This window comes from Calonectris borealis, chromosome 1, assembly GCF_964195595.1.
Source record: "Calonectris borealis chromosome 1, bCalBor7.hap1.2, whole genome shotgun sequence".
In the NCBI taxonomy this organism is placed as follows: Eukaryota; Metazoa; Chordata; class Aves; order Procellariiformes; family Procellariidae; genus Calonectris; species Calonectris borealis.
Window position 1 is genome coordinate 40151759 of NC_134312.1, and position 22022 is coordinate 40173780.

Sequence of the window (22022 nt, forward strand, 5' to 3'; positions counted from 1 at the left end):
TTGTCCTGTTGAATAATTTTGTTTAGTAGGAAAAAATACTTTGTTGGAACAAAGTTAGATAAAGAATTTGGAAAGAGAATTCAGTTAATTCCAAAGAAGGATGGTTTAACTCGGCAAGATGCTAGTACACTTTATTTCATTTAATGAATAGTAAGCACGCTACATGGGTGCCAGCCAGATCCAAATTCAGACTTCATTTAACAAGACAGCAAGTGCTAGCAGAGTCTATGTGTTTCCAGATCATTTTTCAAGCATGTAAATGACATTAAGCAGTCACGAACTGGCATTGAATCAAACCTTTTCTGGGAAGTCAGCTGCCGCTTCTGCAGGCTGCGCCGGTGAGACAGTTCCACTGACGAGTGAGGCAGAGAGGGAAGCGGCTGTTCTGCGCCACCAAGGGCTCCCCACCCTTTTAAGAAAAACTGTCTTTTACCAAACTCAGTGATCCGTGCTATGGAGTCAAAAGCAAAAAATGTCATTTTGAGCCAGATTTCTTTCCTGTGTTACACTATTAAAGCAAAACATACTTAAAAAGAGTTCAGTGTGTTTCCAAAGGAATCCGAACCCGTCCGAGTTGCAAGCTGGAGAAATACCCAGCTGAAGTCAACTGAGTAAAGTTTGCCTCAGCTTCTGTGCAAGCCTGCGGTGGCAGGCTCCCAGCCCTGGGTTTTATTCATGCAAGTTTACCTTCGCAGCTCTCGTGGTTTTTCCGTTTTAGTCAGGCTTTGATTTTCTTCTTTGCTACTGCACGAAAACTCAGCATGTACAGTTGCCCTTACAGGCAGCGTTGTGAGTAGCATAAAAAGTAGCAGCAAAGCCTCTAGCTTTCCTCACCACCATTTAAAATGCTGCTTGGCAATAACAGAACAAGAGTGGTCGCACATTTTCCAGGAAGAAGGCGGCAGAGGTAAGAGTACGCGCTTGTACGTATACGCTGTTTCCTTGATAGCGCAGCCAGGGCTCCGCTACCGCTTCCCACACAGCAGGCAGGGAAACCTTCAAGCTGTTGCTGTCGCTGCGTTTCAGGTAAGTCATTTGAGCCAAATGCTGTGGGTTACTTTAGAGCTGTGACTCCCAGCAGCGATCACCTTGAAGAGTGGCTTCCAGCTGAGCTCGGACACCTCAGCAAGGTGGAAGGGCGAAGAGTGAGCCCGTGGGCTTCCCACGGGTGAAGAGCAGCGAGTCCGTACGTGCTCTGTACAATCCACCCACGGAAAACATCTAAACCGTGTCTTCATCTCTACTGCGAACTCTGAGTGGTCCCTGCATGGGAGGAGGGGGAAGGGAGGAAGTCTTTGCTCTAGGGAGGGTGCTGGGTGCTGCGCAAAAGCGGGTGTCTGCACAAGAGAGTTTTGCTGTCACCTAGGTCTAAACTGGTGCACCTACTCCTGAAGACGAGCCAGGGGGATGGTGCTCCCTGGACACCAGCAAGCGAGGGAGAGGTAGAGGTTGGGTGGTGGTGTGGATGCACTGTGCCTTTGCCGGCATGGGCGGCTGAGCATCAGCAGGACTCGGCTTCTGGCTCGGGCTTGGTGGCAGGAGGTGGAGATGGTTTCTCATCGAGCGTGATTTCTATCACCGCCCCGGACCGCTTGCGGGGTTCGGGGGTCTCCTCTGACCATCTCCCCACCCTGCGCACCCCTTTGGCCACCTTGGGTGCGTTCCTGCAGGGGTTGTGGTCGTAGATCACCAGCTTCAGGCCGGGGAGGTGAGCCAGGCTGGGGAAGAACCGGATGGAATTGCGATCCACGTCGATCACCTCCAGAAAAGGCATATCCAGGAGCACGGGGGGGAACTCGGACAGCAGGTTGCCTGAGAGCCAGATGGTGCGCAGCTCCTGCAGGCACCGCAGCTGGGCGGGGAGCGTGCGCAGCGCGTTGGAGCCGGCGTGCAGGGTCTTGAGCAGGCTGAGCTCGCACACCACCTCGGGCAGGCACTGCAGGCAGTTGGACTCGATCCAGAGGGTCTTGAGGTTCTGCAGGAGCCGGAGCTCAAGGGGCAGGCTGCAGAGCTTGTTGTTGCCCAGGTAGAGGATGCACAGCTGCTTCAGCGTGCACACGACCAGGGGCAGCGCTTTGAAGTTGTTGAAGTCCAGTGCCAGGATCTGCAGGTTTTGCAGCTGCTCCAGCTCGGGGGGCAGATGGTTCAGGTTGTTGTCGCTCAGGTACAGCTTGACCAGTTCCCTGAAAGAGCAAATGTGCAGAGGCAGCCGCCGCAGCTGCCTGCCACTCAGATCCACCATTTTATCCACCGGCATCTCTTCTAGGTCTTCCAGGAGGTGCTTCTGGCACTCGTGGGAGGGCACAAAAGCAACTATGGCTTTCAGACTGTTGCCCATCCCAGGACTTTCTTTCTTTGGAGACTGCCGGGACTGCAAGGGACAGGGGCCCACCTTGGTCTTCTCCTGCTGTGCACTGCTGTCCTGCTGGCCTGCCGGTAACTCCGTCTTCCCAATATAAGGCTCTGTTTATGTGGCACCAGCCATTAATCTCAAGGGCTCTGAAATGTTTCTGATAACAGAATGAGTGTTTGGTGACGGGGATTACGGACAGGACGACTTAGAGAGCAGGTCTCCCTCTCTCGCCCACACTCCCACTTTCTCCCCCCCAAAACATTCCTTCTTGTCTATTCCTGCACACTATAGATGTTCTCCGATTTTGCCCCAAACCGTTACCCCGATGCCCCAGCCCCTCACCTCTCGCTCCGGCTGTGCTGTCTGTGCAGCTGGTGCTGGCTGCGGGCATTGGCTCAGGAAAGTAAACACCACAGAAGACCAAATTTTTAAACTCAGATGTTTAGCTTTCATGAAACTTTCAGCAGAAAAGTCGGATGTAATCAAATTGTTGTTTAAAATACCTGTCAAGACTTGACTGACTTTCCAGACAAGAGACACTTTTAGGGATTTACTTTGCAAGGTGTCAAACACATAATTTCAGAGTGTAACTTGCCACCCGGTACTTACCTTAAACCTTTAACACAAATACTTGGCAAACTGCTATCTTTAGCTGTTCTGCTATTTATGTTCCTAATTTAACGGTGTTTACTATAGCCTCTGGCACTCTTGACTGTGTAGGGCCTTTTTCATTACATTATGTTTTGCTTCTTGTCTGAATTCCCGTTTAATACGCTCGCTATGACAAGCTGCCAAGGCTGTTCTCCAGCCGCCTTCCGACCGTGCTACTGCAGTTCCCGTGTCCGTACCAAGACCTGGCAAGAAACTGCCATGGATTTAATTCCATCAAGATTCTCACTTGTATGAGTGAGATAAATATGATGTTAAAAGTTTAGATGTGACAGTGTAAACTGTTCCCCTCCTTCTCTCAGCACGACCCATTGCTATTCAGGTCAGGAGCACCTCTGATTTCTAGGAGGAGCCTTCCCATGTGTAGGCATCTCTGCATGCTTTGGCTTCTTGAGCTGCTGCTGTTTTAAGCTTTCTTAGGGATTGTCCCACCTGCGTGTTGGCCACGATCTTTGGGTTTGAAAGCTGGCAGAGTGTTTTAAGGTGAAATAGCCTTTCCAGCAGCAGCTCTCTACTTTGAGATCTACAGCTTATTGCTGTCATTTTCCACACTTACCATAATTTAGGGAAGATACTTTCTTCAAACAATCTGCAGTTGGTTTCTGGGCATTAGGTGCTACACAACCAAAATCCGTGATTGCTGAGAGCTACGTATTCTTGGAAAAACAAAAGGCAGAACAAACAGAAGATTGAGAAAAAGGCAATATCAAACAGTTAAGGTGGCTCTGGATCTCTGGTCAAATCTGGTAATACAGACTTGTATTACCATCACTTGCTTTCAAATGTAAAGCAGCTCTTAGCTACCAATTGTGTATAGGCTACAGGACGTTTACTAGTCTTTTCCCTGCGAGATGAGTGGCTGTAGCATGCAGCAATGATGGTATGAAGGATGTATGGAAGGTTTCCTGGGGGAGGAGAACAGCAGAGAGGGCATCTGGGGACCAGTATTGCAGCGGGATGGAGAACAGCAAGTGCTGCGACCTGAGTGCCATAAAATAGGTTTTGGACGGAGAAGCTGGGCAGAACATCAAGCCTGGAGAACACAGATACGTCGCAGTCATCTGTGGCGGTGCTGTGGAAGAGAGGCGCTGAAAATACTCTCTCTCACGACAGAAGGCGGGACGTACTGGGCGCAGCACGCCAGCAGCGAGAGCCGGTTCGCGCTGAATGAGCATCTCGGAGTAGCCACTTCTTTACTGCTGGTACACTGCGCGCCCTGTCAGAGGACTGCCGTGGGGAACGTGTCATTCCTGGATTTTGCAGGGCATCCTTCTCCAAGCAGTTGCGCTGGAATGAGATCTGACTTTTAAGAAAATATTCCCCTGGCCCTCAGCAGGTTTTTGTATTTGTTTCCATTTCTAAGCATCTGCGGCACCTTCTAAAGGCAAGGCTCCCCGCCGTGTTGCAACACCGTATGCTTCGGGTGTGGAAAAGCAAATGCATTTGGTGTAAATAATAATGAATTTACATCCAGGACAAAGACATGTCCCTTAGACAAATCCCTTCAGATATCCTGCTCATCAGAACAACATAAAAGCCTGAGTAAGAATATATTAATAATACAGTTTAGGCACATTTTTCTTTATAATCTATATGGAGAGAAATAACTTTGCAATATACCTTATGTCTATAAACACATATACACATATATTTTTTCTACTTGAGTTATTTCTTCCTAATGAAACTTTTAAGCTGCAGACAACTATTTCTTAGGGATCCTCTGCACTGTAGTTTAATCATTATTCCAGCTTATCAAAAAAAGTCACAATGACCTTTTGTTGCTGCATTTTTTACTTCTCTTGGCTAAATGAATCTCTGCTTGGAACACGCTGTGAGATCAGAGTATTTGGGGAAAAAATAACCTTCGTGTGGTGGGATAATAAAGGGCTACATTTGCAATAAAATGAACAATCTTGATCCTTCTGAGAACCAATGACTCAGTGGAGGCTCTAAGGCAAAGGCAGTCTCCTCAGTAGACATCGGGTAGTGTTTTGAAAGCCACTTCACGTCTTCAAAGATATCCTGCTGCCCTCCAACATGAGCATTCATGACTTCCCAGAAGCATTTGTGGCATTTGAGGAAAAGCTCAAGCGATAAAGGCGCTCAGCACAGACATCGTCTTGCTCTTGTCAAAGCGACACTGCCCTACCAGAGGGCATGGCATCTGCTCTGCTGTGCGTCAAGTGGTGCGTGCAGGCTCCCTGAGAAATGCCTTCGCTTTCTGAAAGTTCACAGATGACCACAGCTATTGCTCACCGTTTGCATTTCCAGCACCCAGCTCCTGCAGCTTGGTGGCTGGGACGGCTGAGGGATGGAAAGCGTGGTTGCTTGCTGAGAATATGTGTAAAACCTCTGGGTCCAGAAGAAACAGGGAACACTGCTCACAGCTAGGCAATTTAAAAAAAAAATCACAATAAAATGGAAATCAATATAAAAGCTATGGGTTATTATTCCTGCATTTTTTGAGATTTTTTTTTTAAATAAAACATTAGAATAGAGATACTGGTGCTTTTTCAGACCCAAAGCTCTGCAGAAGGCTGTGTGGTGACTGAAGGCTCAGCCTTTGCTGAGAGCAGGCTGTGTAGCCCTCACAATTTTGGAGGTAAGTTTGAAAAAGCAAACTATGTATTCCAAAATCCAGGGGACTAATGAAGAGGGCTCTAAAATTGTTGATTTTAAACCTCTCATGCCCCTCCTCAATCAGCCTGACATAGCAAGGAGGAGGCTTAAGGCACAGTTTTTAAGAACGTCTTTAGTATGTGCTCCTAATGATTTGCTTTACGTTTATTTAAAGCCTGTGACAGGCATTTAGACCCCTTCTTCACTCACAAATGCTGTGTGTTTGGTTTTTTCTGCTGTTGTTTCTTGACTGGAGCATTGCCCCTAGAGCAGACGATGGACCCCTGCCTCCTCCGTGTTCTTGACATTCATTCTTTGCTACACACTGTCACACATCTGCTCTCGTTCGGAGGGGTTACTTAGTTCCAGTTCACCTTCACGTGGTGAGCAGTCTATTTTAAACAAGCGATGTATTGCAGGGGAATAATCATTATTGTTCTTTTCCCAGCATCCTAGCATAGTCTTTTGAACAAAAATGGGTGATTTTTCAAATTTAGCTTTAATGTATGCTAGGCTGCAGTATGTAATTGCTCACCGCACTTTCTCGTGCAGAAGAAAGATTCAAAATGTCTTGTAAGTAAATCGCAGCCTCGGTGCTGAGCTTCCTCCCAGACAGCGAATGGTTTTGGGGTTGCTCTCTGTCAGATCAGAGTCTCTTTTTTACACCATTATTTTTCTGCCAGCTTGACTTGAACCTAAGTGTCAGGCAGGGCTGGGAACCGCTAACCTCAGGAAACTCGCAGGAAAATAAATCCAAGCAAGCGCTTCCAATGCTGAAATGTGTACAAAACCACTGGCTGTTTATTACTGTATGTTGTAGCCTGTCATGTTTTCTACTTCTGAGACCCATTTTTTGGGGTGGCGATCACATTTATGTTTAGACCGGAGCTCTCCCATAAATAGGGAATTAAGCTTCCGTTGTTAGGGGATGACCTGTCACAACCCTACCAAATATCCCTCTGCTCAGCCCTGCTGAAATGTCTCCACGTAAAAGGGAAATGGTTGTGTATTATGTCCTCTTTCTCTGCCTTGGACACTTCTGGGCCACTCGTCACTAAAGCGAGCTTGAAAAGCAGCTTACTTGGAGGGGCCAGGCAAGTCCCTGGACTGCCTCCTCCTTCCCAGGCTAACGGGAGCTGAGCTCACCCCATTTATTATATTTATGTAAAAGACATTAAGGATCGTTAGTAACATGTCTGTTTGGTCTAGGTGTGCCCTGGTTATCGTGTGCCTTAGTAGCTTCAGTGGACACTGATATTTGCACAATCCAGCGGTTACTCTGAGAGCAAATTAATTGGTTTTCTGCCAAAGCACTGACCTCCTGTGATTGATTGACCTGGCGAACGGCCCTCTGCTGACAACGGGATATAAAAAAGGGACTTCTGAGTAAATGAGTGTCATTAGACTCCGAACCGCTTGGACCATGAGGGTGATACTGTTGGCTGTGGTTTACATCCCGTTCACCGTGGCCATGGAACGGTAAGAAAAAGTGTCTAGCATCACTGACGCGTGTCTCAGCTGGCTTCCTGGGGTGACCCGTGCCTGTTGCTACCTGAGGTCTCAAAAAAGAAACAAATTTAAAAAAAAAGAGTATGTCAGAACTCTAGAAAGGAGATCGAGTTAACTTTTGCGTGTTTATTTTATTTGCGTAGAATCCCTCTCATTCGATTCAAATCTATCAAGAAACAGCTGAAGGAAAAAGGAGAATTAGAGGAATTCTGGAGCAATCACCACCCCGACGTTTTTGCCCGGAGGTACCTGCATTGCTTCCCCGCAGATATTGCTTTATCGGTAGGAACCACTTCAGAAAGGCTGTACGATTACATGAATGTAAGTACAGTTTTGGTAACGCAATCATAAGGACTCGCTGTTCTTTTGAAGGCAGATTTTTTTCCCAGCACATTTGAAACCCAGTCTCTCAATGCAATTATAGTGCTTGAGATGGCTTGTTCTCTACGCTATAAATACTAGATCATAAAAAATTAGTTTACCAGTCTGCAAAACAAAGCACGTATGGATCTAGGTTAGCATGGGTGGGACCTGGGTGGAAAGCTGATGTAACCTCGCAGTGGTAGTCCTGTGACACGTTCTATTTTTGCGTGGATGCATATTGGACTTGGTTGGGTCTCCAAGCAAATATGGAAGGTTTGCCTGTATCAATCTTGGTTCAGGATTGGGTTTTTTGTAGCAGAATCTGATTACTTCATTTAGCTGTATTCTATTTATCAGAAACCCTGATATTTGCATGTTATAAACCCCCCCCCCCCAAATCTCATTTATTTGATCACATAGAGTCATAAATCAGTGATTTAGACCCAAGTAGAGTTTTTATTTTTCTTCTTTTATCTCCTGAGCTTAATGTCTATTAAATATTTGAGACTGACCTGGGTCTCACACTAACCTGGCTGAATTTACCCTCTAAACTGAGAATGAAAAAATATGAGTTTCATTGGATCTCAGACAGGCAGGTCAACAGCTCAACCGTTTTGTAAACTGTCTTTTCCGGATTTAGCATTTTGTCCATTTGGTTGGTCTCTGTTTTCTATTTTATTCAGTTCTTCTATTACGCTTATCTAAAGGAAAGCTAAGTTGCAGAAATGTTGTGGGGGCTGCATCTGAACATGGAAGGGAAGGGAAAGCCAAATTAATTCAGCAAGAACTTCCTGACATTTGAGGGCCATAAAGGAGTATGTCAAGAGGAGCTAGAGATGCATGTGAAGAAGAACAAAGGAGACTGAAAAATTTCAGCCTGCTCTAAAGCTTATCAAAGAGGGATAAATATCAAAATAACAAAGCAAAATCCACTTCCCCAGCATATCCAGCTAGCACCAGGAACAGTTTTGTGGAGGTTTCAGTGTGGTGTGTTTGTGGGGGGGTTTTGTTCTGTTTTTTTCTTTTTTTTGTGGACCAACATGAGTTAGAGCTGCCTCACTTTACAGATCAATCAATAAAGGTTTGTTTAATATAGGAAGGAATAAAATCCCGCTGTATAACTGGATATTCTCTTAAATGGTGCGCTTGCTTGCCTTTTCATGATTATCTCATTCAGACTGTAAACTCTGGGGTCAGAAGCTATATTCAGTGTATTAATTAACAAGTATGCACTTGAAGATACATGTTCAAATATTTGTATTGCTACAAAAGGCTTGGCAATGGGTATTGCTTTTCTATCTGCGTTTGAATTCCAGAAATGCCTCTTCCTAAAAATAAGTCTCTTAATGCTGAAGTGCTCTTCCAGGGCCAGATAGGGGCACTTAGACACTTGCATTCGGGATGTGGATAAGCTCTTCACTCCAGCATTCACGTGTTCACAGATTATCTCTAGCTTCAGTTGGCATCCAAGGATGGTCAGTGGTTTCTTTATCCACTGGATGAACTTTGTTCAGTATCAGATACAGTCTCTGCAACAGAATTCGTTTTTTAACTTGCTAATAGCTGCTAATTACAAAGGAAAAAGCCCAGCCACCTGAGACACCATTTGTGCCACCGGTGGGAGCCCTCTGACGCTGGCAGAGGTGGGTCATGCTGTCTTTGCGTCACTGATGTGAAATCACCTGTTGTGGTGAACGGAGTTAAACCCAGTTGGCGGCCGGTCACGAGCGGTGTTCCCCAGGGCTCAGTACTGGGGCCGGTCCTGTTCAATATCTTCATCAATGATCTGGACGAGGGGATCGAGTGCTCCCTCAGTCAGTTTGCAGACGACACCAGGTTGGGTGGGAGTGTTGATCTGCTCGAGGGTAGGAAGGCTCTGCAGAGGGACCTGGACAGGCTGGGTCGATGGGCCGAGGCCAACTGTATGAGGTTCAACAAGGCCAAGTGCCGGGTCCTGCACTTGGGTCACAACAACCCCAGGCAACGCTACAGGCTTGGGGAAGAGTGGCTGGAAAGCTGCCTGGAGGAAAAGGACCTGGCGGTGCTGACTGACAGCCGGCTGAACATGAGCCGGCAGTGTGCCCAGGTGGCCAAGAAGGCCAATGGCATCCTGGCCTGTATCAGAAATAGTGTGGCCAGCAGGAGCAGGGAGGTGATCGTGCCCCTGTACTCGGCACTGGTGAGGCCGCACCTCGAATACTGTGTTCAGTTTTGGGCCCCTCACTACAAGAAGGACATGGAGGTGCTGGAGCGTGTCCAGAGAAGGGCAACGAAGCTGGTGAAGGCCTGGAGCACAAGTCTTATGAGGAGCGGCTGAGGGAACTGGGACTGTTTAGTCTGGAGAAGAGGAGGCTGAGGGGAGACCACATCGCACTCCAAAACTACCTGACAGGAGGTTGTGGTGAGGTGGGTGTTGGTCTCTTCTGCCAAGTAACCAGCGATAGGACGAGAGGAAATGGCCTCAAGTTGCGCCAAGGGAGGTTTAGATTGGACATTAGGAAAAATGTCTTCACTGAAAGGGTTGTCAAGCATTGGAACAGGCTGCCCAGGGAAGTGGTTGAGTCACCATCCCTGGAAGTATTTAAAAGACGTGTAGATGTGGCGCTTAGAGACATGGTTTAGTGGTGCCAACCTAACTTGGCAATTTTAGGTTTACGGTTGGACTTGATGATCTTAAGGGTCTTTTCCAATCTAAACAATTCTATGATTCTATGATTCTATGATTTCTTACTGACATCAGCAGGGAGCTGCTTGAAAGCCTGCGTGGTTGTGCGAGAGCTTCATCTTGGAGCTGACCTTGCCACTACTGAAGTCGGTGCAAGAGGTCTCGTTGACTTCGTGGGGAACCCGACTGAGCATTTGCTTAAAAGGTTTTAAAAATGCTGCACTGTTATGCATGCAGCTGGAGTGAAATCTGCTGCCCTCAGCCACTCGTTCAGCCAGACACACTTCCCTATGGCGTGCATTCACGTTTAGATGAAACTGCACTGAACCCCCTGAGAAAGCATTGCGTGATGCTCCCAAGTCTGCTTTTTCTTCAGGAATAGCTCACCATGAGGCAGGCCGGGGCTGACGGGTTGTTCCTCCCCCAGGCACAGTACTACGGAGTTGTGAGCGTCGGCACGCCACCACAGAGGTTCACCGTTGTGTTTGACACCGGCTCCTCCAATTTTTGGGTCCCTTCTGCTTATTGCATCAGTGAAGCGTGCAGTAAGAAACGTTACCCTCCCTTACGCTCCTCATGTCTCGGGTACCTTGGCCATTTCCCCTTTCCCAAGGAGCTTGCCTGCAGCAGGGATTTGGGAGGGGAGGATTTGGAGCACCCCCAAGGGCCGTTCTCCCCTCCCTGGCTTGCTCCTCCATCCCTGCCCTTCTGCGCTGCCCCGCAGCCAGGCCAGGCGCCGGCTGCAGCTGCCAGACATCCCTCCGCACCACGAGGTGCCTGATGTAATAGGCATGAAAATAAACCTGGGGAAGCTGCAAATAGTGGTGGAAATGCCCATTTTTGTTTTGATTTGCCAAAATAACCTCCAAGGTACAGAAAAACAGGGGTGCCTGTGGGGGAACGGGCACCTCCATCGACGCCTTCCTCATAAGACAAGGAAAAATCTGCCTTGCCTGCATCTCGGCCAGCTCCGCATCGGGGAGCAGGCACGGTGCTGGGACCTCCCCTTGGTGCACAGGTGTCATTTGTTTTGTGTAGGGGTGCACCAGAAATTTAAGTCCTTTCTGTCGGATTCGTATGAGCACGGAGGGGAAGCTTTCTCTTTGCAGTACGGCACGGGACAGCTTCTGGGCATTGCTGGCAAAGACACGCTGCAGGTGAGCCTCCACCTAAAATGGGTGTCAGCCTCCAGGTCAACTGTTTTCAGGGCGGTTCAGATATTGGCCTTGCCCTGGAAGACCTTGCCTGGTTCAGGCAAGGGCAGGGCGAGGTCCCACCAAGCCGGGTGCTGAGAGGTGTGGGTGCTGCTCCAGCTTTGGGCTACCCAGACGAATCCCTAAGATTTTATTTTGCATTTCTGCTTCTCTCCTTGGATCCTGTCCTGGGTTTATGAAGAAATATCCACAGAATTAAAGTATTAAAAGAAATCGGTGCAGCCTACCCACCAAATGGGCACCTGCTATGTTGATGCAAGTCACACAAGGATATCCAGGCTTTATAAACTGAATGAATCCATTGATATGGATCTGAAACGTAGCTAATTTCTTGTAACTGATGGTGTCTTTACTTTCACTTGTACCAAACAGATAAGTAACATCTCCATCAGGGGACAGGACTTTGGCGAGTCGGTGTTTGAGCCAGGAACAACCTTTGCCCTTGCTCACTTTGATGGCGTGCTGGGCTTGGGCTACCCCTCCTTAGCAGTGGGCAATGCTCTGCCCGTGTTTGACAGCATCATGAACCAGCAGCTGGTAGAGGAGCCGGTCTTCTCTTTCTATCTAAAAAGGTCAGTCTTTAAAGTGATACTGCCAAAAAAGAAGCAAATCTATTTTAATCGTTGAGACAACCGTGCATCTGTATAAATCTTCAATTCTAGAAAGTAATCTTTCCCATTTCTTCTTTTTTTTTTCAATTTGACACTGAAAAATATGGAGTGAAAAGGAAAAACGTGCTGAGGAGGACCATGAATCTTTGGATGGGGATTTATTCTTGCTGGAGCTGGTCATAAACAAAAGAAAAGCTCCCAGCTCAGACTCACCATGTCTGAGTTGTCAGAGGTTTCCTTCTGGCCAGTGGAGATGAACAGAAATGCTGTGCTACGCCCAAGTAGCCACATTTCAGAAAAGAAATGTTGTTACCTCATCTGGACCTAGCTGTAACTCCACCAATTTATCTAGTGTTTCTTCTGAGGTGAGAACAGCAACTGGCTCAACCTGCTCCTGATGCCTATCTTAGTCCTGGGCAGCCTACAGTAAATCTTCTCAGAGGTTGTTTGGAGGCTCTGAGTTGGGACATACACAGTTATAATTTAGAAATAATCCCTTTCAGCCATCCATATCTGAATTTAGAAAGGACTGTGGTTTGCCTTTTGCTTTCTAAGTGTAATCTCATTGGCACGTGCTGGCGCACTCCCATGACTGTGTTAACCTGTCTTCTGCTTTCAGAGGAGACGACACCGAGAATGGTGGTGAGTTGATTCTGGGGGGGATAGACCATTCCCGCTACAAAGGTTCAATCCACTGGGTCCCGGTCACCGAGAAAAGCTACTGGCAAATACATCTGAACAAGTATGTATGTATGTATGTATGTATGAAATACCTGGTGGAATTCACCTCCCCAGGTAAAACCCGCAGAGACAGAAACAGCTAGCCATACAGATGCAGGAGGACTCGGCTGCAGTGCTCTACCCTTGTGCCTTTCACAGAGGGGGTTTGCCAGGATGAGACCGGGGTTTATTAGCTCTCTAAATCTGCTGTGACATGGGTAGCTGGTTTCTGGGAGAGCCCGTTAATATGTTTTAATATGATACACCAATGGTCAAGTTGACTCTTGGTGGACTATTCAGTTAAGAGGTTAAGGCACCCAGGAACTGAATCCAGCTCCAGGTCCCGCTCTCATCTTTCCTGTTAACCTTGGTCAAAGTAGTCAGTGTCCCTTTGGTCCTCCTGCTGCACAAATCAATGGGGACACACACCTGTGGGTGAGGACAAATTCATCAGCAGGCAACAAATGACTAGGGCTGTAGGAGTCCTGAGAGAGAAAAGTGGGTCCACAAACAAGAAGTCTTCCTCATGCTGTTTCCTTTTATTACTTTCTTGTCTCCTAAAGACGTTCTTTTCTTTTAAGACTGGGAAAGCTTGGCAGCTAGTTTTAACTTCAGACGGTACTCTGGTACTTTAACTAGCAATAATATGCTTCTTCAGTCACGGTGTATACACCATTTGCTTAAAGATGCTTTGTTTTTCACTCGCAGCATAAAGATCCAGGGCCGGGTGGCTTTTTGCTCCCATGGCTGCGAAGCCATCGTTGACTCAGGCACTTCTCTTATCACCGGCCCCTCTTCACAAATCAGGCGATTACAGGAGTATATCGGAGCAAGCCCGTCGCATACTGGAGAGGTAAAAACTATACAGTGAGAAATCAGCCAGAGAGGAAAAGAAACTGGTATTTGGTGCAAAGAGCTTATAGGGTGGGAAAAGAACCGAAATAATTGCTCAGAAATGTCTCAGCGAAAGCCTTGTTTCCAGGACAGCGCTGAACTCAGAGCCATGCTGGTTTTGATCCATCTGCCTTGCTGCCCCAGCCCTCCCCCCAAATGTCCACCTCCACCCCTGTACTCATCAGTACCGGTGTGTAAGGAAATAATGGGGGCATCAGTTTGAGGAATTGATCCATACTCTACATCAGAGATAATTTTCTTTTGGAAAATCAGAGCAGCACTTCCTTTCAAAGTCCCTGGCTATAGCCGTTGGCTCGCTCAAGCCAGGAGGGGTTGGGTGCTGACGGCCAGCCCCGGCAGCACCAAACGGAAAGGGAAAGGTGTTGTAATTGCAGCCCCACAACGGTTCCACTGACAGGACCTCTCACTGCCACTTGCAGCAGAGCAGGCGGTGTCGTGCTGGGGCTCCCGGGAGGGATGCAAGGCTGGCTACTGGCAGATGAGCCACGGGGTGCAGGACAGACCTCGCTGCCTCTTCTTCTCCCTCCTAAATGTTGTTCCTCTGTCTCCTCGCTGGTTTTCCTCTCTTCCCTTCTGCTCTCTCCTGCGTCCCCCTTGCTGATATTCCCCACCGGCCTCCCCTCTGAGGAGCACCTCCTCCTCCTCCAGCGGGCCAAAACAGCCTCGATGTATTGCTTGGTGGCCCCACACCTGCAGTCGCCAGCCCCCCGTGCCTCTCGGGGGGGCTTGCATGAGCTGAGGCTGCTCCAGGTGGGTTAGGCTTTCCCACCGCCTTGCCCGCGGGCCGGGCCGGGATGTCTCTCTGCCGCCCTTCGCATCTCCCCGTTGGCAATTTTCTGAAGGCGTGACCGAACCCTTGTAACGTCGAGATGACAAGCCTGAGACGGCTAAACCCACCCGCCTCCAGGGAGAGAGCAGCTTATTTTTACTGTGCCTTATTGCTGGCCCTTGGCTGACTCCCATGGGTAATTACCACATCGCCACAGCTCCAGTGCCCCAAGTGAAGCTGCCACGTATGGTTGCTGTTAACCTCGCACTTGTTTTGATCCTGACACAAAACTGCACGTTGGAGAAAATTAAGAGTGTTACGGTTGCCCAGTGCACTGGGCAAAGATCAAAGACAAAAGTGGACTTTTAATCTGCCTCCTTTTGTAAGAGGAGGACTTGGAGTTGCATCTGTGTAACTCATGAAACTTCTGATTCTTTCTCAATTAAACCTTAAATTTCATTTTTATTCAATTTTTCATATACATGTCAAACAGTATGCTTTAATAACAAGTTAGTTTTATAATGGTACATATGAATGGATATATATAAAATAAGTATTTCCAATGCACTTATATTAGTGTAATATAAACAAGAAACAGGTCATTGCAGTATAAGTTTATATACTCCAATGCTGATGTAAGAGCACTCAGCCAGCATCTCAGATTCTGCAAAAAAGCATTGTGAAAATAAGACTTTCTATGACTGTTTTTGTAGCAACCAGAGACAGGCTAAGTATATTGGCTCAAATTTATCCCAGTATAAGTGGGTGCATCCATCAATGATTTTACCAGAACTTTTATCTCTTTCCAGCAAGGATTAATTTATTCTGGACATACTAGCTATGTAAATGAATTATGTCTTGCTTCTCATATCCTACAAACCATTATACTGGCTTTTTTACCCTTGTCCTCTTTATCCCGTGGTTTATTTTGCTCTAATGGTATGACACCTGATAAGTATACACAAGATTTAGGACTATGTTTTCATAAAGCAGATTTAACAACAACAAAAAAAGTAGATTCTTCCTTATAGGAAGCCTCTAAAACAATGACTTTAAACACTACAGTTTACAGCAAAGATCCCTCTGGGGCTTGGAGCATTCTGCAGTGCCATTTAACATGCCAGTTGTTTCATGAAATAACTAGAAAGGCCAGGAAATGATCTTTTGTGTTACTGTAAGTGAATGTATTATTTATGGAAATTAATGGCCATGCCAGAGTTTAGTCCTTCTTCTGCTCTTTAAATCCCACTCCAGGGCAGAGTATAAAGTGCCGTATTCCTCACTGGCTTTTTTTCCCCTAAAACTATGAAGTTTCGGGAGGGAGCGGGGTGAGCTGCAGCTGTAGGGCATTCCCTGCGTGGGCTGGAGGCAGCTCCCTCCACCCAGGCCCAGCCAGAGCATCGGAGGAGTTTTGCTCAGCAAACCTTGCGAACATGGGTTCACTGGGGCTCACACACTCAGTTTTCCTTCCGAGTTGTACAGGGGGGATGTCGGAGCGCTCCTTCACCTTGTCCCTTTTTGGGTTTGCGAGGATTTTCATCAGCCCTGGGTCCCTAGGGGCTTTGGTGCGGTGGTCTGGGCTGTTAGGCTGGTTTGACCCAGTGCAGGAGCTGGAAAGCCGGAGGGCAGTGTTGGGCCATAAGTCAGCCTGATGCTGTTTCTCTGTAGTAAATTCACTATTACCTGCCGCAAAAGTCTTGAATTCAAAGGGCAATACTTGAAAAAATGCAAACCGATCCCGTCTCAATCAGTGCATCGCATACAGTTTCTCGTAGACTGCAGAAGACTGTCCAGCTTGCCTCACATAAGCTTCACAATCGGACACCACGAGTACAAGCTGACAGCAGAGCAATACGTCGTAAAGGTGCGTATCCGTGGGCTCCCCGCTCCCCGCTCCGTGAGCCGGGGCTGGAGCAGGCTGCTGCAAGGACACGTGCTTTCCCTTCCAGGAGTCTACTGAAGACCAAACCTTCTGCATGAGTGGCTTTCAGTCTCTCGACATCACCACTCGCACCGGCCCGCTCTGGATTTTAGGAGATGTCTTTATGTCTGCGTTTTACTGCATTTTTGACCGTGGGAATGACAGAGTGGGATTTGCAAAAGCTGTTCATAGGAAGGATTACTACTGAGTCATAATAGCATTTATACTGCCTTAACCCAAATGTTAATGTAATGATCTTCAACGCACGTGTGAAGAAGGGCTTTAACTGAAACTCTGGACATAAATGCAGTCATGTTTGGGCTTTGGGGTGATCCTTGTCCCAAACTGTATAGTTTGGTTCAATCTCTACATGTTTACAACTGAGAAACAATTTTTCCTGAATAGCTGATGGACACCACAGCTCTCAGGATGAAGAGAAAACAGCTCAGCACTCAGATTTGCAAAAGAGCAGGAAGGATAAAAATGCTGAACAGTGCCAGGCTGACAAGATAGCAGTTACAAGTGAGGGAAACTAAGCCCAGTCTGGCCTGGGTACACATTTTTCTTCTCGTGTGCTAGTTTCCACCTCATTTCCTACCGCTTTCCTTTTCCTCACTGTTTTCCACCGTTGGGGTTTCGTCCAACCTCGTTTCCTTAGTGCCATGTAAATTCTCTTTATATGGGCTTGCTCCAACCGGTTTGTATAAAGGGGAATTTGACCGACGCCTGTGTGGCCACTAATTTCCACTACTGTTCCTTGCATGCAATTTCCTGCTCCTTACGCCATCTCTCAAACCTGCTTATTCCCTTGGGTTCATTCTCACTTGACACTTTTTTCCTTTTCTGGATCTTGGTGTTTAATGTCCATGTCTTAAGTCAGATGCTGCTTTTAGCGTGTGACACCTCTGCCCCTTGGCAGTGCGGGCAGCTGGGAGCAGCATCTATTCACGTTACAAAAACCCTTGCAAAGGGAGCTGCAAAGGGATATCGTGGCGTCCCTCCACTTCAGATGAGTTACGAGACCAATGCACCAGCACCAGACATCTGCTGCCCCTTGCTCAGCCGCTCCTTGTCAGCAGCGGCAGCAGCTTCAGCGCCGGCAGAGGTGTGAAACAGCCACAGGTAGCTGCGCTGATTTAGCAAAAGAAGATTCACCTAAATTATTACCCATTGGAGGATTTGTTTGGATTGCTAAAGCTGATACTGCCCCCGTACATGTGAATAAAACTTAACCAAGCAAAATCTGCTTTGGACTTAGCTCTGTTTCAGTTTCATTTTAGGTTTTCTTACAGCAGTTTCTGTGTGGCGAGGCCAGAGAGGAGGGGGAGGAGAGGGTGCAATAGGGATTGAAAATCCAGGTTGCTCTGCAGCCTGGAGGGGAGAGATGGGACATGCTGGGGTGTTGGGTCTGCTTGTGCCTCCCTAAAGCCGAAAAATATCTGCAGCCCCAGCCCTGGGGCACTGGGCACCTCCCAGGCAGGGCAGGGCCATGGGGAGCTGGAGACCGGCCCCGCTGTGGCATGGCTGGGGCAGGGGCTGGCGGCCCCGGGGGACCTGCTGCCGCCTGTCTGGATGTGCTTAACACAGACCAAACGCAACATCCATTACTGGCCTTGGCAGCCCTTCGATCGTGGCCCCTTAGATTTTGAGGCTTCAGTTGTAAGACTCAATAAGTGTTACTAAAGTGAGACAGTTTGCCTGTAGGTATCTCTGAAATACTGATCTTGCCTGCCAGTATGAAATACTCCCTCTCTCTGGTGTGTGTTTTCACGACTCTCTATTTGCAGGCACGCTGTGTTACACATTTGGCATCCAGGCTATCAAGCTCTACAACGTGGACTCTGCTGCCAGTTGCCTCTTTTTGCAGACAAGATTGAACTGTATGAAGTTACCACGTATTTCGGGCCAATCTTGCCTTGTTTCCCCTTTGTCCATATCACTTTTAAAGAACAAAGTGACCATAAGCTAACTTATTTGTCTAGAAAATGTCATTTGTTTCGTCATAAACCGAGACAACAAACATCTATAAAGCCCTATCACTCATTTAACAGCAGTGGGGTATTTTTGTTTTCTCTACTATGCAGCAGACTTCACACTCTGGTACATTTCCATTATTTCTAAAATACATATGTATTCCTCAAACATGAGCTTGCAGTCAGAGTTAGAAATCTGTTATTTATGACGGAAGATTTTAAGGGTGGTAGGATGTGTCCCTCCACCCGGTCAGTCCCTGCACTGACATCTTGGCTCTATGAATTCCAGCGCAGAGCTAGAAATTAGGTGGAAAGTCAGGCAGTGTGTGCAGGGACCGGCCCTCTCTTTGTTCTGATATATCTCATCCTGATCAAGATTATCACCATTTGATGGGAGCAAGCTGCCGCTCTGACCTATTTGTCCATCCTAATCCTGTTCTCTCCTCAGTCTTTTCCAGCTTTGCCAACTTCTGTAGGTCTGCCTTGCTCTTCCTGGTAGACATCAAGTTGACTTGCGTGGTAGCTCGAACCTTTGCCAGAAGTGCTTCTTGACAGTTCAATACAGTCAAGACTTCTGTGTTTCTCAAAATGCCTTTATTCATGCAATAATTTGACATTGTTTATACCGGTGAACATGAATTGTAAATTGTTGGGTTTGCTAACATAGTCCATTTACCTTACTAAGGCAAATAGTTTACCGAGAGAAGTGCCTAAGAGAGCACATAATCCCAAAAGATAATTTAATACAAATCAGAGCCCGCAGATGTTTGCAAAAGTGAGATAACAGACTAAATGAGGAGAGGAAATTTTTCTGATAACTCATCCCAGCACTAGCTTCTTTACAAGCAATGAACGGAATATTATAGCTAACCTGGAGCTGGCCCGCTATGTGTGAAATGCTATTTGTGTATTGCAGATTACATTGTGGGACTTCAGAGCTGTCATTCCTAATTTAACATGTGTCTACATGTCTAATAGACACCTCTGTGGGACTTAACTGAAGCTTTTATCTACCTAATGGCTACTGTGTGGCCACCCTCAGCCTCCGTCGAAGAATGAACACAGTTGCTGGGCCAGGCAGTGCTGGCAGAGTGAGTGGGAGAGGTGACAAAATCATTGCTCATGAGATGCATAATGTCCTGGTGGAAAGCAGCAGTGTGCATCCTAGGTAGCAGCCAGGCTGAGAAGGTGGTGATGGAAGATGAGTAGAGCAGGACGATGAGAAGCTGGGAAGGCTTCTTCAGGCTTAGCAGTGCTGGGATGAAACATGCTGAGGTTGGGGAGGACGAGTACTTGGCTCCAGCACCTTAAGCCCTGGTGGAAGGTGTGTGAAGGAGGAGAGTAAGGAGGCGTGGTGGGACCAGACCCTCAGTGCAGATTTGTAGTGGGCACTTTACAGTCATCTCTAATTTCTGGCTTGAATTCCCTTACAGAGGGAAGCTTCCTCAAGCTTATGTACTGTGAGGAGAAAGCTAGATAATAGGCCAGACTTTCTCCATAGCTGCTGAAAACCCTTCCTATACATGTGCAGCTGGGAGGAGTATGGCCAAACTCCCCCGAAACCTGTAGTGCTCTCCTGTCCTTAATGAAGCACTATGGAGGAGTGCTTCAGGCTCCCAAGGAGAGCAGCAGTTACTTTATCTTTGGGTCTAGCTGTGTGTCTGGAGCTGTCCAGGTATCCTTAAAACTTCTCATTTATACTATAAATTTGTCATTTGTTAAAGTTAAGCTCATCGGTAAATGGAGTTTCTTGACAGTCGCAGATGCAATTAAATTGAGAAAATATTGAATTGAAAAGTGTGGCTTCAGCTAAAAGAAGAAATGGGGAATAGGGAAGAAAGAGGGAATGCTGGAGGAAAATCTTTTTTTCTCTCTTGATGTAGGAAAGGAAAAACTGTGTGTTTCCAGCATTGTCACAGGCCAAGAGAGTCCTCTTCCCTAGCGACAGTCAAGTCTGGGGCTCTGATGACTGAAAAGCTAGAGGATGCTGCCAGAAGGTATTGCCTAGTAAGGGCCATCCAGAAAATAGGACTGCTAGGCTAAGGTGCTGTTTATTTCAATATAATTTCACTTTGTTGGGGTTCTCATTGTGTTGGTCAAACCTGAACATAGCAACTTGATTTGCCTGAGGACTTCTTGTGAAGTGGCAAGAGTGAGGTTGCACCAGAACTCCTTACTCCAAAACTGTGATCAAACCTCACTACTCAGCTGCTGTCAGACACCGGCATCACCTCATCTCACAGTGTGAAGAAGTGCCTCCGCAGGTGCCTGGGAAATCTGTGCTTGGCTTTTCTGCATACCTGAAATTCCCATAATATGAGTTTAAACAGCTCTTCCTTGGGCTAAGTGTCCTCTGCTTCCTAAACTGAAGGGGATACATGTGCTTTTGTGTAGTGTCTTTGAAGGATTTGAAAGGGTGGCACGGCTCAGACCATGTTTAATGCACACCAACAGGAGCCAGTTCCCAGACTGATCAAAGCTGGAAGAAGTAGAAGTGGGAAGGGTGGTTGATTTTTTTTCAAAGCCTACCCAGATGAAATAGCAGAGTCCTGCTGTATGTGATAGCCTTCTGGAAGGGCTCCTCACCTAGGCTGTTGGCCAGAGGAGCAGGGGCAGGCAGGTCCATTCATTCCCTTCCCAGCTTCAGGGGGCCCTGAAGGCTCCCAGGAGTCACTGGTGCTACCAGTTATCCTGGTAGAGATGCTGGTTTGTTGTCTGAAGTGCAACCTTCTGAGCAAGAGAGCTGGGTGGACTTGCTGTCCATACAGTCCACACCGCTTGCTGGCTGTTGCAGCCCCATCATTTTCTGTGTCTCCCCCTCTCTCTGTTCTTCCCAGCCCCTGAGCTACCTGGTCTCCCCCTTGTCTAGGGAGATCATCTACTTGAATACTCACTTGTGGGGAAATGCCGGCGTCACGCTCTGGACTGCATTCATGTAGATGTGGGTAAGAGCTAAAACCAAAGAGCTGCCACTGCTTTCAGGGCCTACTTTGAGACTTCTTGCAGGAGCGGCAGCTGAAAGGCCAGGTTGCTACCAGAAGGTGTAGGGAGGTGGCCTGGCCACCCCTGGAGCTGCAGGAGCCGCCTAATGCTGGCTCGGGTTTGGGTTAATGGAGAACACGTGTGGTACATCTGGGCAGCATGGGAATGGAGGAGCAGGGAAGGAAGCGGAGAGCAACTTTTGCTAGCAGTCCCAGGCCATTTGGTTGTCTCCCTGGGATGACTGCAACCTGTGCGCTTCCAGCTGAAGATCTCCGCAAAAGTGGAGCCCTAAGCTCAGTTGCAGCTCCATCACCTCTTGAGGGAGTGCCACAGCCCTTCCATCACTAGGGAGGCCACCTGGGAACGGCGTTTTACCATAAACAGCCACTAGGTATGCCACATACATGCTCCAAGGAGCAGAGACCAAGGCTCAGACCTCCCATGCCCAGCTCATCAGCAATTTTGCCGCTGCCATTTTTCTTAATGATGAAATCTTTAATCCTTTTATTTTTCCACTCTGTCGTGGCATAGCTTCAGCAGGAGCAGGGCAGGCTCTTGCCCCACACAAACGAGGAGCCTCATTTTTCAAGTGTTCCTCCAGGCAGTGAGAGATGGCGGGCTGAATCTTTCCAGGCTGAGAAGGGAATTGAGCCCACACCTCCCCTTCTAGCTACTTGAGTAGAAACCAAAACTGTTGGTGGGTCTTACAAGGATGTCATGGACCTTAATCTGAAGGAGC

The 22022-nt window shown here is 47.6% G+C and overlaps 2 protein-coding genes across 2 annotated transcripts; one reads left to right on the forward strand and one right to left on the reverse strand.

Annotated features, from left to right (window-relative positions):
• Window positions 1-1501: 1501 nt before the first annotated feature.
• On the reverse strand, window positions 1502-2397 carry LRRC10 (leucine rich repeat containing 10). Its single transcript, XM_075149795.1, has one exon. It carries the CDS (start codon window positions 2336-2338, stop codon window positions 1502-1504), a length of 837 nt encoding a protein of 278 aa, XP_075005896.1. The 5' UTR covers window positions 2339-2397.
• A 4667-nt stretch (window positions 2398-7064) lies between these two features.
• Window positions 7065-16622, forward strand: LOC142084070 (cathepsin E-A-like). The gene is made up of 9 exons (XM_075154193.1): window positions 7065-7120; window positions 7294-7471; window positions 10606-10723; window positions 11217-11335; window positions 11765-11964; window positions 12623-12745; window positions 13432-13576; window positions 16173-16271; window positions 16357-16622. The coding sequence occupies exons 1-9, from the start codon at window positions 7065-7067 to the stop codon at window positions 16534-16536; spliced, it is 1218 nt and encodes a 405-aa protein (XP_075010294.1). The 3' UTR covers window positions 16537-16622.
• Window positions 16623-22022: the final 5400 nt, after the last annotated feature.

What these genes read in the sequence shown, in the direction of transcription:
- LRRC10 (XM_075149795.1), bottom strand. Translation starts at nt 2,338, where the DNA reads ATGGGCAACAGTCTGAAAGCCATAGTTGCTTTTGTGCCCTCCCACGAG.
- LOC142084070 (XM_075154193.1), top strand. Translation starts at nt 7,065, where the DNA reads ATGAGGGTGATACTGTTGGCTGTGGTTTACATCCCGTTCACCGTGGCC. An exon ending in TTCACCGTGGCCATGGAACG is followed by an intron (nt 7,121 to 7,293) that starts GTAAGAAAAAGT and finishes TTATTTGCGTAG; the next exon opens with AATCCCTCTCATTCGATTCA. An exon ending in TTGCATCAGTGAAGCGTGCA is followed by an intron (nt 10,724 to 11,216) that starts GTAAGAAACGTT and finishes TGTTTTGTGTAG; the next exon opens with GGGTGCACCAGAAATTTAAG.